This window comes from Fukomys damarensis, unplaced genomic scaffold (genome assembly GCF_012274545.1).
Source record: "Fukomys damarensis isolate Sample0158 unplaced genomic scaffold, DMR_v1.0_HiC HiC_scaffold_11, whole genome shotgun sequence".
Classification (NCBI taxonomy): domain Eukaryota; kingdom Metazoa; phylum Chordata; class Mammalia; order Rodentia; family Bathyergidae; genus Fukomys; species Fukomys damarensis.
In genome coordinates, this window is record NW_022900923.1 from 42,408,355 (window position 1) to 42,423,931 (window position 15,577).

General features: G+C 51.8%; 1 protein-coding gene across 10 annotated transcripts in view; it reads left to right on the forward strand.

The window, feature by feature from the left end:
- Window positions 1-15,577, forward strand: part of Atp2b4 (ATPase plasma membrane Ca2+ transporting 4) — an 89,979-nt gene that overhangs the window by 55,663 nt on the left and 18,739 nt on the right. For 8 of the 10 annotated variants that reach the window (XM_010645039.3, XM_010645029.3, XM_010645038.3 and 5 more), the window contains exons 3-15: window positions 2,302-2,499; window positions 3,030-3,287; window positions 3,844-3,969; window positions 4,393-4,518; window positions 5,590-5,625; window positions 7,145-7,306; window positions 10,020-10,234; window positions 10,545-10,787; window positions 11,451-11,692; window positions 12,541-12,772; window positions 13,643-13,822; window positions 14,475-14,562; window positions 15,079-15,185. In XM_010645039.3, the coding sequence (XP_010643341.1) occupies window positions 2,302-2,499; window positions 3,030-3,287; window positions 3,844-3,969; window positions 4,393-4,518; window positions 5,590-5,625; window positions 7,145-7,306; window positions 10,020-10,234; window positions 10,545-10,787; window positions 11,451-11,692; window positions 12,541-12,772; window positions 13,643-13,822; window positions 14,475-14,562; window positions 15,079-15,185 (2,213 nt within the window). The remainder of the gene's footprint in view (window positions 1-2,301; window positions 2,500-3,029; window positions 3,288-3,843; window positions 3,970-4,392; window positions 4,519-5,589; window positions 5,626-7,144; window positions 7,307-10,019; window positions 10,235-10,544; window positions 10,788-11,450; window positions 11,693-12,540; window positions 12,773-13,642; window positions 13,823-14,474; window positions 14,563-15,078; window positions 15,186-15,577) is intronic. The other 2 variants (XM_033762175.1, XM_033762176.1) reach the window with 1 other exon arrangement.

Sequence of the window (15,577 nt, forward strand, 5' to 3'; positions counted from 1 at the left end):
GACCTCACAAGCGTTGTTAGGTGGACTCTGTTTCTGTTTCTTGTTTTGGTGGGAGGATGTCCGGGCTAACCCTCACCGTGGTCTACTAACCCTTGTTAAAGGAGGGAGGGCATCTCCTCCCACTCCATCAGGACCCCTGCTCCTATGTAAAACACCCTAACCCCTTCTCAGACCCACCATTTCACTCAAGCAAACCTGGCCCTCATCTCACACTGGCACAGCCACGCCATCGCCTGTCCCTGGGAACAGGAAAAACCAGCGAGGCCCAGCCCGGGTCCTCTCTGCTGTGCCGCTGCCTGCTCCTCTCCCAGGCCCTGGCTTTCAGAGTAGAGAGAGGATCAGAGGGCATCTGGGAAGCAGCTCAACTTTCTTCTGGTGCTTTGGGGGAACTCTGCTTCCCTGCGGAGCTCAGCAGGCCGCCAGCCAATAAATCGGAGGCCCTGCATTACAGCACTGGGCACTCGTTCCTGACCAGCTGTTCCCCTAACCCTTAGCATGCGACAGTGGCCTCAGGGTGCCTGTCTGCTCCCCACGTTCCTTCTAGGCAGGCTCCCGAACACTTCCATCAGTCCAGGCCGCACTGATGAGGATCCAGGTACTACAGCACCCCTGACGGTTTTGTTTTTCATGGCAGGTAGATGCCGTCTCTGGCCCTGCAAACAGTACTCCCTGGAATCTATTTTCCCACTTTCAAAATCTTTTCCTGCCTGAGTGTCTTCCTCAGGCCTAACCCAGATCCCTCCTGGTGCCACCAAAGGCCACACAGTTAGGTACTGCTCTGTGGAAACGGAGATGTTGGCCCTCACTTGGTGCCCCATGCCTTCCCTCTCCGTGGTATCCTGTTGACTGGGGTGAGGGACTCCTCCAGCTCCTCTGCCTCCGTTTGGTCCCTCTGACTCCTCCCAGCCTTCTGCTCAGCCTGAAGCTCAGCAGCTGAGCACCCTCTCCCCAGGGCTGAGCTTTTTCCAAGACAAAAGGTACCCCACCCTGCCTGTGGGATCTGTCAGGCCAGCCACCAGCGTTTGCGGCACCAAGACTGCTTTGCTGCGGTGGGTAAACACTTTGGTGAGTGCCAGCTGCCTTGCACTGCCATGCTAGGATTCTCTCCCACTTTAAAGAACAGTCCTGGGAGCCAGGAGAGGGACCTGAATTCTCAGGGAGGCATCAGGGACAGTTCTGCCAGTCCGTGTCCCCCTGAGGACGTGTGTGGTGTTATGCGGCTCTGAGTGTTGTGCTGTGTGGTATAGGTGTGATGTGTGGCACGGTGTGGTATGTGTCTGCTATGCCACCCTGTGGCATGTGTGCCATGTCTGCGTCTCTAGGGCACACATGCACTATTTACGTCGTGTGTGATGTGTGCAGTGTGTGATACTTGAGTGTGGCGTGTGTCCACGAGCTGTAGTAGGTGTGGTTCCATGCCGTGGCTGTAGTGGGTGTGGATGCAGGTGCCAACATGTGAGTTGGCTGATAATCAGGAACTGTGTCGGATCTCAAAACTTGGTGGCCTTGCCTTTCCTATCCTCTTTGTAGCCAACCCGAGTAGTAGCATTTCTCTTGCCGCCTTAGTTCCTACTTGGTAGAATAGTGTGGTACCACTCAGCGGAGCTGCCTGTAAGTTGCAGCCTGAAAGCCTCCACTGCGGTGATCTCACACAGCTCCTAAAACTTGGAATCGGGACAGAGGATGGGCCGTGCCTCTGGCCTGCACGACCGTGAGCAGGTAGCTTGTTTTTTCTGGCTTTTGTACATGAGCTGGTGGATTTACACTAACTCTGTATTCTGGTATGCAGCAGCATTTATATGTTAGCATGAGAGAAAAGTTCTGTGTTCACCCCAAGGAACGTACTTACTTATTTATTGAGATTGGGGTCTCTCACGTTGCTTGGGCTGGCCTTGAACTTGCAGTCCTTCCACCTCAGCCTCCTGAGTAGCTGGGACTACGGGCCTACACCACCACACCCGTTTCTCAAGGAACATTCCAGTGTTTATGTTCTTAGAGCTGGAGCCTGCAGCACACCCATGAGGAGATGAAGTTGTCTGCATTCGTTTATCCCGGTTCCTAAGAGAACCCCGGGGCGCCCTCCTGAGGCCGCCTGTCACTCTGTGCCCGTATGTAGACTAAAAGTTCAGGGGAAATCGGGACGGTTGTCCAGCTTAACCCAGTCTCACCGTGGGACAGGTCAGGAGGCAGGGGTCTTCTTAAAGGTTTCTCTTGTTCTTTTACAAGAGGACTTTTAACTGCCTTCTGCTGTCATTCCCTCTTTTCTCCCCATCTGTTCATCCACCCCTGTTTCTTTTCCAGGGCTTTCTGGGAACCCTGCTGATCTGGAGAAACGTAGACTCAAGTTCGGACAGAACCTGATCCCCCCTAAGAAGCCCAAGACCTTCTTAGAGTTAGTGTGGGAAGCCCTTCAGGATGTCACGCTCATCATCCTGGAGATCGCAGCCATCATCTCCCTGGTCCTGTCCTTCTATCGCCCCCCCGGTGGAAGCAATGAACGTGAGTATTTACAGCTCCGTGCGGCTCCAGCCTGGGCTCTTCTGTTCCTACCAGAGGCCCTTAGCCTGCATGGCTGACCGATGAGAGCACGAATCTTGCCCCTTCATCCACTGAGCTCTCCAGAAGAAACCGGCCTAGAAGCTGGTAAGCTGCTCTCACTCGCCCTCATCCCGGGCTCTCCCCCTTCTCCCACCAAATGTTTATTCAGAAAGGCACAGGTCCTCTGCCCTCGCCTAATCAACAAAGCTCCGTTTCTCGAAGAGCCCCTACCGATGGTCTGGACGGTGTTGGGAGTCACAGGTTTTTTTTACGTGGGACTTCTACAGTTTAGTTATTCGCTTCTTATTAGAATAGCGGAAATGGATAAAGTGATGGTGAGACCATACTGAAGCCTGATGTCTCAGAGACTAGCTCCTCTGCCTAAGAGTTTTAATTTCTAATTTTCTCTTTACCCGACTTCCCGTTCTGTGGGAGCACTGTCCTCCTTTCTTTATGCCCCTGGGGACTGTTTCTCTCCTTTCTCTGGACAGTATGCGGTCAAGTCGCAAGTTCCCCAGAAGATGAAAATGAGGCAGAAGCCGGTTGGATCGAGGGGGCCGCCATCCTGTTCTCAGTGATCATCGTGGTGTTGGTGACTGCCTTCAATGACTGGAGCAAAGAGAAGCAGTTCCGGGGCCTGCAGAACCGTATTGAACAGGAACAGAAGTTCTCCATCATCCGGAATGGCCAGCTCATCCAGCTCCCTGTGGCTGAGATCGTAGTGGGGGACATCGCCCAAATCAAATACGGTGAGAGCGCAGTGTTCCGCATACCTCTGACCCAACTCCCCACCCGTGCACATTTGAGGATGGGCCTTTGGGGTAAGGGGGCAGGGAGTGCTGAAAACCCAAAGCGATGAGCCCCCAGGTTGTGTCAGCATCTAGGTTAGAGTGTAAGGAGGTGGCAGAAAGGAATTTGTAAGACAGCAATAGCTGAAATTCTTCCAACAGATGTCAGATTCTCACACTATGTGTCTTGGGATTCAAAGTATATAATATTCAGGCCATAGGAAGGTGATTGGGGTCAATGATAATTTGCATTTATAATACCTGAAGTAATTTTTTTTTTTTTTTTTGATGGTGCTAGGCTAGAACCCAGGGCCTTGTGCGTGCTAGGTGTGCACTCTACTACCAAGGTACAGCCCAGCCCAGGAGTAATCTTTTAAAGGCTCTCCGGGTGCTACCTGGGCCATCACCCCATGGAAAAGGCCCACACAGCAGCCCTGAGATGACAGGCAGAGAGGGAGACCCCCTGCCGGGCGCTGACCTGCTCTCCCTCGCTGTCTGCCGCTTCTCTCTGCACTAGGTGACCTGCTGCCTGCAGACGGGATCCTCATCCAGGGAAACGATCTGAAGATTGACGAGAGCTCTCTGACAGGGGAGTCAGACCATGTCAAGAAGTCCCTGGAGAGAGACCCCATGCTGCTCTCAGGTAGAGCCTCCGGGTGCCCACGTCCCATGCTTCTGCCCTCAGACAGCCAGGCTGCGGGCCCAGGCTGGCCTTCTCTCCCGGCTCTGTCCCGTCTCCTTCCCTGGGCTCCGCCGAGGCAGAAGCAAATGGAGATGCTCAACACAAGGAGTATCAGGCAACCCGAGGGAGGTGTTCTGTGAAATAAGTGCTGTTAAGGTCTTGGAAGGGCTCAGCTGTTTGGGGGTGGAGGGGTGAAACACTCATTTTCCTCCTGACCTTCAGTGCGATTGGTCTGCTTTAAATGGATCCAGCGCTTGACCTTTTCTTACGCTCTGATAAGTGTGTCACTGTCTGTGGGCCAGGCCTCATTTTTTAAGTTTCTGTTTGACGCCAAATCAGAGTAGGTGTTAAAGAACATTTCTTCCCGTCTTCTTTCCCGTGCAGGGACTCACGTGATGGAAGGTTCTGGCCGGATGGTAGTGACTGCCGTGGGGATCAACTCCCAGACAGGAATCATCTTTACCCTCCTGGGGGCCAGCGAGGATGATGAGGAAGAGAAGAAGAAGAAAGGTAAAGGATGCTCTGGCATTCGGAATGAGAGCCTCTGCCCTCTCCTCCCTGGGGACGCACTGGCAGATCTGGCTGGAATGAGGACAGATACCCAAGCTCCTTGCCGAGATGAAGATGTAAACCTTGGCTGTCCAGGGAGCTCTGGTGAAAACCAGAGGCTTCTTAAGTCAGGTTGCGCTTGAGCCTCGATTCCTGTGTGGTTAGTGGATTGGAGCGGGTTGCGTTAAACCCTGCTCCAGGTGAGCTGGCTGGGTGCGACACTCAGTGTCCTCTGTGCCCCCCACTTTCCTCCTGGGGAGGGGGGATTTAATGAACCTCACAGCTAAGGGCAAACTGATTGGATTCCGGCTGAAACTTGGCTCTTGGTGGAAAAGAGACATGGCTAGAAGGGAGGTCACGTCCACCCTGAAGTTCAGTCTCGCCATTCACTTGCTCCTGAAGTAGGAACAGCAGGAGAAAGACAGAAAGATAATACAGCCAAATTGCACCTTTCCCTAGCATTCCACCTTCCTTGGAGGGAGACAGATTTCTGCCACTTGGCCAGAGGGTAATCTTGAGCTGTTTAGGGGAGAGCAGTGTATGAAAAGAAAACAGAACACATTCCCACTGATGCAGACCCTCAGTTTCATGGCCACCTGCCAGGGAGAGAGGAGGAAGCCTGCCTGGTGCTGTTGAATTACATAAGACACCTTTCAGGGCCTTTGCCACTAGATAGAAAGTGGCCCTGCTCTCCCTGCGAGGCCCCGCCCCTCCCTGCGAGGCCCCGCCCCATTTCCCAAGAGCACCCTCCCTCCCAGCAGCAGCCAGACCAGGAGGAAGTAGCCCAGGTGTGAGCTTGTACTTACCTGCATGAGGCTCTGCCTGAGCCCCAGGGAGTCATTAGGGCTTCCAGGAAGAGTGAATAAGAGCAAAGATGTGAGCTTCCTTCATATTTATTGCCTTTCCTTTCAAGCCACCACCTTCGCTGTAGCTCTTCTGGTCTCAGAGCAGCACGAACAAATTGCATATCTCTTAATAGTCACTTCGAGTTTCCACCCCAATTTTTTCCTTCTTGTTCTTTCTTGTTCAAAGGTAAAAAACAAGGAGTCCCTGAAAATCGCAACAAAGGTAACCTCTCCTCCCACTCATTTGCCACCTATGCCTGCCCACGCTCACACCAGACCTTTCCGGGCCATCTGTCTTCTCCCCTTCCCTCTTCATCACCTGTTATCTGCTGCTGTGGCCCCAGATGGCTCAATTTGAGGAAGGTGCAGAGATCGGGGGTGGGGTCAAAGGCCCAGTCCCGGTCTAGATGGGGACCGCAGCGCCCTCTGCTGTTGGCTCCCGGAACCTCACGTCAGAGTTTCGGAGTGAGGGAGGCCGATCTGCTCTTCTCAGGACGCTAAGCTTGCCGCGGTTGCCCTTGGCCTGATTTTAAACACCAAAAAGTCATCAGTCTCTGGGTTGGGAGGGTGGGCAGTCCGGGTGGGCAGTCCCTGCACCCTCCTCTTGCTAGCTTCCTCATCAGTGTCCTCTTCTAGCGTGGATTCCTTCTCTGCTAATCTTCTTGGGGTACCTGGGGAGAGTCAGTTCTACCTCTCTCCACTTCTCTTTGTTCTTTGTACAGTCTGTCTTGTTGCTCCTGGTCTGCTGTGTGTTTTTCTCTTTTGGTGACTGTCTCTGCATCCCGTCTCCGTCTTGTCTGTGAGTCCAACAGCAGACAGCCTCTCAGGAAGTGCATCCTAGGCAAGGAAGGGACTGAGCACTTGTAGGGACGAAGTTGGAGGACTCTTGGGAACCAGCGAGAATTGCTCTCCAGAGACAGCACTTAGAGTCTTTCCTTTGTATGCATCGTAGTAGTCTTTAGAAATGGTCATTTTGGAGTACAAGCGCCAAACAGATGATCCTTTAATTTCAGGTGTCTTTATGTCTTCTTTGAAAAGCAAAATAGATTCATATGTCTGTCTTTATCCCCACTTTCTCTTGTCCCAGGGGTCCCTTTATATCAACTTCTTCCGCTTCTCCAATGACTTAACCCTGGGTCCCACTTTGTACCTCCTGATCTTTTCAGACAGGGGAGAAAGGGGATTTCCTTCCCCAGTCCTTCACTTTATATAAGAAGGAGCTAGAAAATACCTTGGCCACGGGAGTCTGTGTTTCTTCCCCAACAGTCCCCATAGAGAGAGGGAAAAAGGTGAACCTTTTAACAGGCATCTAGGACCCCTGTGCCCTCGAAACTTCTGCCAGACTCGCCTTTCAGCCCCTCTCTTCAGTAAACATTCACTATTTTAAGCACTGAATTCCAGGAAGGACAGTTTCTGATAATAGTCCTAGCTGCGTGATTATTCCCCTTGCCGGAATAAACCTGGCCTGGGGCTCTGAGTTGGTGCCAGGAAGCTGCCACTGAAGAGGAAATCCAGGCCCTAAAAGCACCCATTTCATTTCCGGTTAGTGGACTGTTGTTCCAAAGGCCCCAGTATAGGGTTGAAGGCAAGTCTGTGTCTGGCACGGGGTGGGAGTGATCAGAATGCCAGGGGCTAAGGTGTGGTCCAGAAGGAGGGCCAGGGCTTGTGATTTCCATCTGCCTGCTGCTCAGGACCACCACCACCTTGCCTGCTCACTTTTTGCATTTGTGTGTGCACTGTAGCAAAGACCCAGGATGGAGTGGCCCTGGAAATCCAGCCCCTCAACAGCCAGGAGGGGATTGACAATGAGGAAAAGGAGAAGAAGCTGTCCAAGGTGCCCAGAAAGGAGAAGTCAGTGCTGCAGGGCAAGCTGACGCGCTTGGCTGTTCAGATTGGAAAAGCCGGTGAGTGAGGTCAAGCCAGCTTCTTGTTCTGTGCCAGTGTGGATGCTCACAGTACCAACCAAGTCAGGCAGAAGGACGCGGAAGCTTTTAAGTCGTCAGTGCATCTGGCTGACTGTGTCCCTGTCTGCCACCATTTGACTTTTTCAGAGAAATGTTTTCCTACTTGTAGGGGCTCACAGCCCCCACTGTCTCTTTCATGTGCACAAAGGAGAAGTAAAGAGTGCCCTATCACAGCAGGGGAGACAGTTAGCAAGAAGGAAGGCTTTAAGAGCTCTGACCTGTCTCTGGTTTGGGCCGGTAGATTCCTTAAGGACACAGAAGGCCACAGTTCCCCTGTACAGTGGTGGCGCGTGGTCAGCACAGAGAAGTGAACACAGCATAAAGACGGGGGAAGTGGCACACAGTGGTCCGAGAGGCTCTCCAGAGGAGAGGCACTGACTGCGTCCTGAGCTGTGGAAGCAAGGTGCCTTTCCACCACTCACCTCTGTGTTCTCCTCCCTCCCACCACCCTGTTCAGTGGCGGGGTCCAGGCTGAGAGGAGGGAACAGTGGGAAGGTTGTACTTTATCTATGGTGTTTTCCCTGTGTATTTTTCTGAGGCAATCTTTTGTTTGGTACATCTCTGGGTCTAGTTCTTCTGGGCTCTTGGTAAAGTACAGATTCAGCTCAGCCTGTCTGCAGCAGGGCCTGAGAGTCTGCATTTCTAGTAACTTCCCAGACAACAGCAATGCTGCTGATACACTAAGCACATGTCAGGGTCTGTGCTGCCCACTACAGCCACCACCCACCGGTGGCTGTGTCCACTTAAATGACATCAAGTTAGAAATTTTGGTCCTCCATTCATTTCAATAACCAGTAGCTGCAGGTAGCCAGTGGCCGTCGCTCTGGACAGTGCACACAGAGAACATCTGAAGCACCGAGGGGGGCTCTGTGCCAAGCGATCTCACACCCAGCTACTTTGGATTACCTTGAAATCTCTTGCATATAATCCCAGTGTGGAGGAGGTGAATTACGAAAGCAGAAACAAGCTATGGAGCCTGACATGCGATGTCAAACATTCAGCAGACTTCTAGCCCTACCTTTCTCTTTGGGGGTTGAAGCTACCAGAAGATTGGCCTGAGTCTGTTTTATTTCTCATGTCAAGCCAGGCAGGACTTGGGTAATGCCTTCCACCACCCCGAGAGTGAGCACCTCCCTGCTTTTTATACCATGGGTACCTTGCTTCGTGAATGCCCCAGTCCTGGTTCTGATCACATGAAGTACAAGCAAATATGCTGTCATTGGTATCATCGCCTCGGAGCCTCACTCTGAGACTCCCGAACCACTGACCCTTAGCAAAAGCCAAGTTCAAATCCATGCTGTGGTTCCAAGCAGAACTTTCCCCAAGTGCTGTGCCTCAGATAGGAGCAGGGGCTGCTGGACACTGACACTTCAGCCCTCAGAGGAGCCAGTTGGGTTTTGACCTTGAACAGACTCTTCCTTTACCTCAGTGTGTACGGTACCCAACGATCCTGGCTGGTTTGGCACTTTCTTGATTTTAGCAGTGAAAGTTTTACATCCCAGACAGTTTGTTTGCTCTTAAGCAAGCCAGGTTGATTGGTCATCCTATACCAGTATATTATATTAAAAGCCTTAGGTTTAGTTTCTTTTCTTTTCTCCCCCCTCCCCCAGTACTGAAGATCAAACCTAGGGGTACTTTACCACTGAGCTACATTTCCATCCCTTGTATATTTTTTACTTTCAACTCGGATTACAGGTGTGCATCACTGTGCCTGTCTTATATCCTATTTTCAAAGAAGAGAAAATTATCTGAGCCTCATGACACATGCCTGTAATCCCAGCAACTCAGGAGGTGGAGACAGAAGGATCTTGAGTTCAAGGCCAGCCTGGGCAACATAGCAAGACTTGGTTTCAAAACAAAAATTAGAAATGACTGGAGGACCAGGGATATAGCTCAGTGGCTCGACAACCACCTGGCATGCATGAGGCTCTGACTTCAATTCCCAGTACCAAAAAAAACAAAAGGACTGGGAGTGTAGCTGCCAAGTGCAGAATGCTTGTCTGGTATGCACGAAGCCCTGAGTTTGATTCCCCACCAAGAGTAGAAAAGAGGACAATAACAGTAACCCGGCATCATAAAGGGCGTGTGAAGGGTTTGCTTGGCCCACAGCAAGTGCCATATAAATTTTTGCACGTTAGGCTTTGGAAGCAGTCTTCTCAGGGTCCACCTTCCAAGTGCTCTGCTAGCATCAGTGGGACACCTCTGTAACCAAGCTGTGACCGGTCCAACACTCATGGGCTAACAGGGAGAAGTCAAGAACTGGTGAACTACTGGTCAGTGAACAGATACAGTTGTCTCAGTGTGAGTTGTGGGATACAACCATGAAGTGCTGTCTCAAGAGTGTAGACTGATCCTCTTATTCTGAACAAGAAACTTGGTCTGGGAAACAGGACTAGATGAGGTTGACCAGTCAAAGCCATGAGTTAAGTTGGCGCAGTGCCAAGAGTAGAACCTGGGTCTTTGGAACCACTGTCTTTAGAACCTGGGTCTTTTCTTTTGTACCATGGCGTATAACAGAGCATGGGTGGCAGATTTTAGCCTGACCCCTTAAAGATGACGGCTTTAAAAATTAGTAGAAAGACGACAGTTTACACTGTGGTTTGAGCCCTCGGTGCCCTCAAGCCGTGGTTCATGTGACTTGTTGCCCGCACAGGTCTGATCATGTCCGCCATCACGGTTGTCATCCTGATCCTGTACTTTGTGATCGACAACTTCGTGATACAAGGGAGAACGTGGCTACCCGAGTGTACTCCCGTCTACATCCAGTACTTTGTCAAGTTCTTCATCATCGGCGTCACTGTGCTGGTGGTAGCTGTGCCGGAGGGCCTGCCGCTGGCCGTCACCATCTCACTGGCCTACTCTGTGAAGGTGAGCCTGGAACAACGCGGTTCCTTCCTTCGGCACAGGGGTGGGAAGGAGGGCTCTGTGGAGCCTTTGGGGAAAGGATAAACTTTGGGTGGCCCGTCACCAGAGCGGAAGTCCCTGACACTGGAGAGACCATCGCCATCAGCTGCATCAGTGTTTAAATGAACCAACAGATGCACAAAGCTAGTCTCTTGCATTTTTGTATAGGACTCGAAAATAAAATATGGAGCGATGTTGGCCGGGACGCAGCCTCTGACCTGTTCGCGTGAGACCAGTCGGTCTTCTCTCAAGTCTGCTCTGCTTTCCTTTGTAGAAAATGATGAAAGACAACAACCTGGTGCGGCACTTGGATGCTTGTGAGACAATGGGCAATGCCACCGCCATTTGCTCTGATAAGACAGGCACGTTGACCATGAACCGCATGACAGTGGTACAAGCTTACATTGGGGGCACCCACTACCATCAGATCCCAAGCCCTGACGTCTTACCACCCAGGGTCCTGGACCTTATTGTCAATGGCATCTCTATCAACAGCGCTTATACCTCAAAGATACTGGTAAGCTCTCCTTTTGGCCTGGGCAGTTGGAGGAGGACAGTAATTTGCTCTGAGACAAATCCCTTATTGTTTCTTCTGCCTGAATTGCCATCCTGTGTCGCTTTCTCGCTTCTGAACGTGATCAGACACGCTCAGGTTGAGACTGAGAGTAATGGACGGTCAGGTTTGAGGAGCCTGTGACCCTCTGATTACCCTAGAGAGACAATGTCTGCAAAGAGGAACCTCATGCTCACAGCAGACTTGGACTGATCAGGAGAAGAATTACTTTCCAGAGCCCAAGAGAACATTAGAATAAGTCCCATGCAGGGTGAGACACCCGCATTACATCTAGAGCCAGTCCCATGCAGGGTGAGACACCCGCATTACATCTAGAGCCAATTCTAAAATCCCCAAGATGGGAGTGGCTCTGGGAGCAAGCTGACCGCTGACTACCGTCTGACTGCCCTTGAAACAACCCCAGCAAATGCTGTCCATCCTTACAGTCTCCGGCTATATCTATGATTTTAAATTTTTGTTTTGCGGTGCAGGGAATGAACCCAGGGCCTCGGGCAGCGTAGGCAAGAGTTGTCTCACTAAGCTACACCCCCAGCCCTACGTCAGATTTTCGTAGGGGAGTCCTTACCCTCCTGAGTGCTTTCTCTCCTGTGTGCGTCTTTCCCTCAGCCCCCAGAGAAGGAGGGAGGCCTGCCACGGCAAGTGGGCAACAAGACCGAATGTGCCCTGCTGGGCTTTGTCACCGACCTGAAGCACGACTACCAGGCTGTGCGCAGTGAGGTGCCCGAGGAGAAGCTCTACAAGGTGTACACCTTCAACTCCGTGCGCAAGTCCATGAGCACGGTCATCCGGAAACCCGGGGGAGGCTTCTGCATGTTCAGCAAGGGCGCTTCAGAGATCATCTTGCGCAAGTGAGTGCCCCCCTTGGTCTTCTTCTCGGGCCAAGCATTGCTTTTAAGTACTTTAGCTCCTTTTATTTAATTCTCATAACTCCACGAAGTGGGCGCCATTATTCACTCCGATTTATGATTTACGGATGAGAAAACAGGGCGGTCATGTAATTGGCTCAAGGAGATACAGCTGACAGAAACACAGCCAGTATTCGGACCTGGACAGTGTAAACTTCCATTTCCTAATCTGGAAACAAAGATCATCGTACTCAGAATAAACACTGTGTCACGGTGATTAGGTGATCAATGAATATAAGGTGCCTTGCACGTAGAAGTGCTAGCAGTGTTAGCTCCACGTTCCTTTTTCTTCCCCACTGTCAGTTCTGATCGCAGGTAAGGTGCATAACTTCAGAAACGGTCGGACTACCCACGAGTCATGAAAAGTTGACTCAGCTTGGTTTAGGGTCAGCAGAGCCGAACGTAGCGGTGCCCCAACTTGGTCTCAGCGACCTTCTTTTAATCAACACATTCTCGGTTACCACCCTCCCGTGTACATCTGCAGATTGCAAAGTCTCTACTTTTAGAAAGTTCGAAAGAGCAGGCGATCCGCAGAGGACAGCATTGCATTCCCACGTGAATAAGAACAATGAACTGAGGGTCGGGCTGCCCACCTAGGCCTCACTCAGTCCGTGAGCCACATGCTCCTGTGGAAACGGGGACTCACTCGGCTGAGCAATGCATGGAGGAGATGCTTGGTCAAGGAGTGAGGTCTTTGGGAGTGATACAGAGTGGTCGGGGTGTCGGTAAGGATTGTAGAGACAGACGGAGGAGGAAAGGAGGCTCGGCTCTCTGACCGTGTGTCTCTCTAGGTGTAACCGAATCCTGGACAGGAAAGGGGAAGCATTGCCGTTCAAGAATAAGGACCGAGACGACATGGTGCGCACTGTCATCGAGCCCATGGCCTGTGAGGGGCTCCGGACTATCTGCATAGCTTACCGGGATTTCGATGACGCAGAGCCCTCTTGGGACAATGAGAATGAGATCCTCACTGAACTGACCTGTATCGCAGTGGTGGGCATCGAAGACCCTGTGCGTCCAGAGGTGAGACTTCGGCTTGGAGAAAGGGCTGGAACATAGGAGTGAAAGTCTCCCAGTGGCCCTTGGCCCAGGCACCAGTCTAAGGAGGAGCCACCCAGGAGTCACAGGAAGTGGGTGCAAGTTCCTTGTCTATTTGTGACCCCGGGCAAGTTCCCTGAATGCTACTGACTTACACAGAGAGATTTCACAGCTTCTCTGGCATGCCCACCTGACAGGGGATGCCATTCCCTGGGTTAGTGGTGTTTGAGTAGTAAAAAGCCATAGTTTATTAGCCTTAATATCTGGTCAGAAGGCAGGATTAACTGGGACACCAACTTTGTCTTTAGCCTCCTTGCTTTAGCCAGTGTTGTCTTTCCAAGGAGCCTGTGTACTGAGCTCTGTCCTAGACACAAGGGGACTGGGAATATCTCCGCTTCAGGGAAGCTCAGACAGTCAGCCTGGTGGTTGTCACGGCCAGGGCTGGAGAAGGTGTCCTGCATTGGGACACTACAAAGAGCTGATATGGTTGGAGCCTGGGCCAGGCAGGCAGGGAGTGATTAGAACTTCCTCTGGGAAGAAAAGCAGCGGCCCCATCTCCAGACACCACCTGTGCCCTGCTGAGGAGCCTGGATTGTAAGAGGAAGCGCGATGTTCACACGTGGCTCCTGAAGCACGTGGCCCGCAGTGCCTAGGATAATAAGTGAAACTCAGATGTGACTCGTGTGGGGTGAACAGAAGCAAGATGGCAATGAGTGCTATAAAAATGACCGGGGGTAGCCCGTGCCCCGTGACACAGCCTCTCTGGTCCCTCTCTGCTGTCCACAGTGATTGGAGAGCAGAGAGGAGCAGTGGAACAGGTATCACCGTCTTTCTTTCCTCCTTCACTCTCCAAAGGTCCCAGATGCTATCGCCAAATGCAAACGAGCTGGCATCACTGTCAGAATGGTGACAGGTGACAACATCAACACAGCCCGGGCCATCGCCACCAAATGTGGCATTCTGACACCTGGAGATGACTTCTTGTGCTTAGAAGGCAAAGAATTCAACAGACTCATCCGCAATGAGAAGGGCGAGGTGCGTCCTGTGTGGGAGGAACCAGCGCTCGCTGGATGAGGGAAGGGCTGGCTCTCGCGTACAGCTTCCGGGCGTGCGGGAGAAAGTGGGTGGACTCTAAACCGAAATCTGCTCATCTGAGACAGCCCTTCCTACCAAAGCTGCTCAGCTGGTAAACGGGGAGCTGCTGTCTTACCGCTGTCTTCATTCACAAATTACCCTTTGAAACAGCGTCACTGACTTTCCGTGTCATTCTGCTTTTTTGGTCATAAGACGGTTTCATACTCATCTCCCTCCCTCATCCTTCGCATGTCACTGCCCTGTGGCTAAGAGTAGCTTGTAAGAGAAGTGGCCTGAGTGTGGAACAGACCAGAGCCTCCCGGTTTACACAGAAAAGTCAAACTAAGACCTCCGTAATGTCCCATTAGCCCCCTGAGCCAGCAGCAAACCCTGGCCCACTTTGTGTCAAGGGTCTAAGAAATATGCACTGGTTCCCAGGTAGGAGAGAGGGAGGGAAGAGAAGCAAACAGGACATGAGTGGTCACCATCAGTGAGCTGAGTTGGCCGTTTTGTCTCCGTGGGGCTGTGGACTCACAGCTCTCCTCGCAGCTTGGAGGGTGTGCGTATGTGATTTCCCTTCATGGCTCATCCAGATGTGGTCTGGTGTTGGCAGGTAGAGCAAGAAAAGCTGGACAAGATCTGGCCTAAGCTCCGGGTGCTGGCGCGATCTTCCCCGACTGACAAGCACACGCTGGTGAAAGGTGAGATCAGCTCCTGAGTGGGCGCCTGCAAAAGATGAAGGCAGGCTGGGGTGAGGACAGGTAAGAGCCTCAGCCGGAGCAGCCCTTCTGTCCTGAATAGGGAGGTTCTGGGAGAGCTCCCAGGCTCGGGGGAGAATATTCCATTTAGCAAACATCTGAGCCCTCGGTGAGTATGACATGGAATAAAGTTGGGTCTTTTAAACATTGTATATCTTGTTTGCCAGTAGTACTGTGAATTAGTCATGACAGGTAAAAGCATCTTGTTCTGTCGGGAAGGAAGTTGGAAGTTGAAAAGACAAGTAACTTAGCCAGACTGCGCAGCCAGCAGGTAGAATTGGAGCAGTGGAGCTGGGTTCTGGAAACAGTTACTGCCCTTGGGTGGTGGCTGGAGAAGCTTTAGCATGGAGGAAGGGAAAGAAGAGAATAAAAAAGGAGCGCTAGAAACTGGAATCGGGTATTCCGTGGGAAACAGCGCTGGCAAATGACCTCAGGTGTCACCTGCGCTCTTTTTCCCAGGTATCATCGACAGCACTGTTGGAGAACAGCGGCAGGTGGTGGCCGTCACCGGAGACGGCACCAACGATGGGCCTGCCCTGAAGAAAGCAGACGTGGGTTTTGCCATGGTAAGCGCTGTCTGTCGGTGTCTTCCATTGGGAAGTGGCCTGCTGCTTTCTCCAGCTCTCTCTCCAGCTACCTGGCCAATAAGAATGTGTCGTGGCGGGGGGCTCATCAGGTGTGAACAGATGAGGGGCAGGGAAGCCGTAAACTACTCATCCAGCAAAACAAGATGAACTCTAACTTGGCCACGAACGCAGTGGTGTGTTTTGCTTAGGCGAATTATAGAAGACTCATCTTCCGCATGAAAGTCTTGCTCAGGACTGTGCTTCTCACTTGTGAGGCCAGGAGCATCAGAACACTTGGAAAGTCCGTTTTAAAGCATGTGTTCTAAAGTTGCATTGTCTTGATTCAGTAGGCTATGGGACAAGTATGGAAATGTTTGATTTTTTTTTTTTTT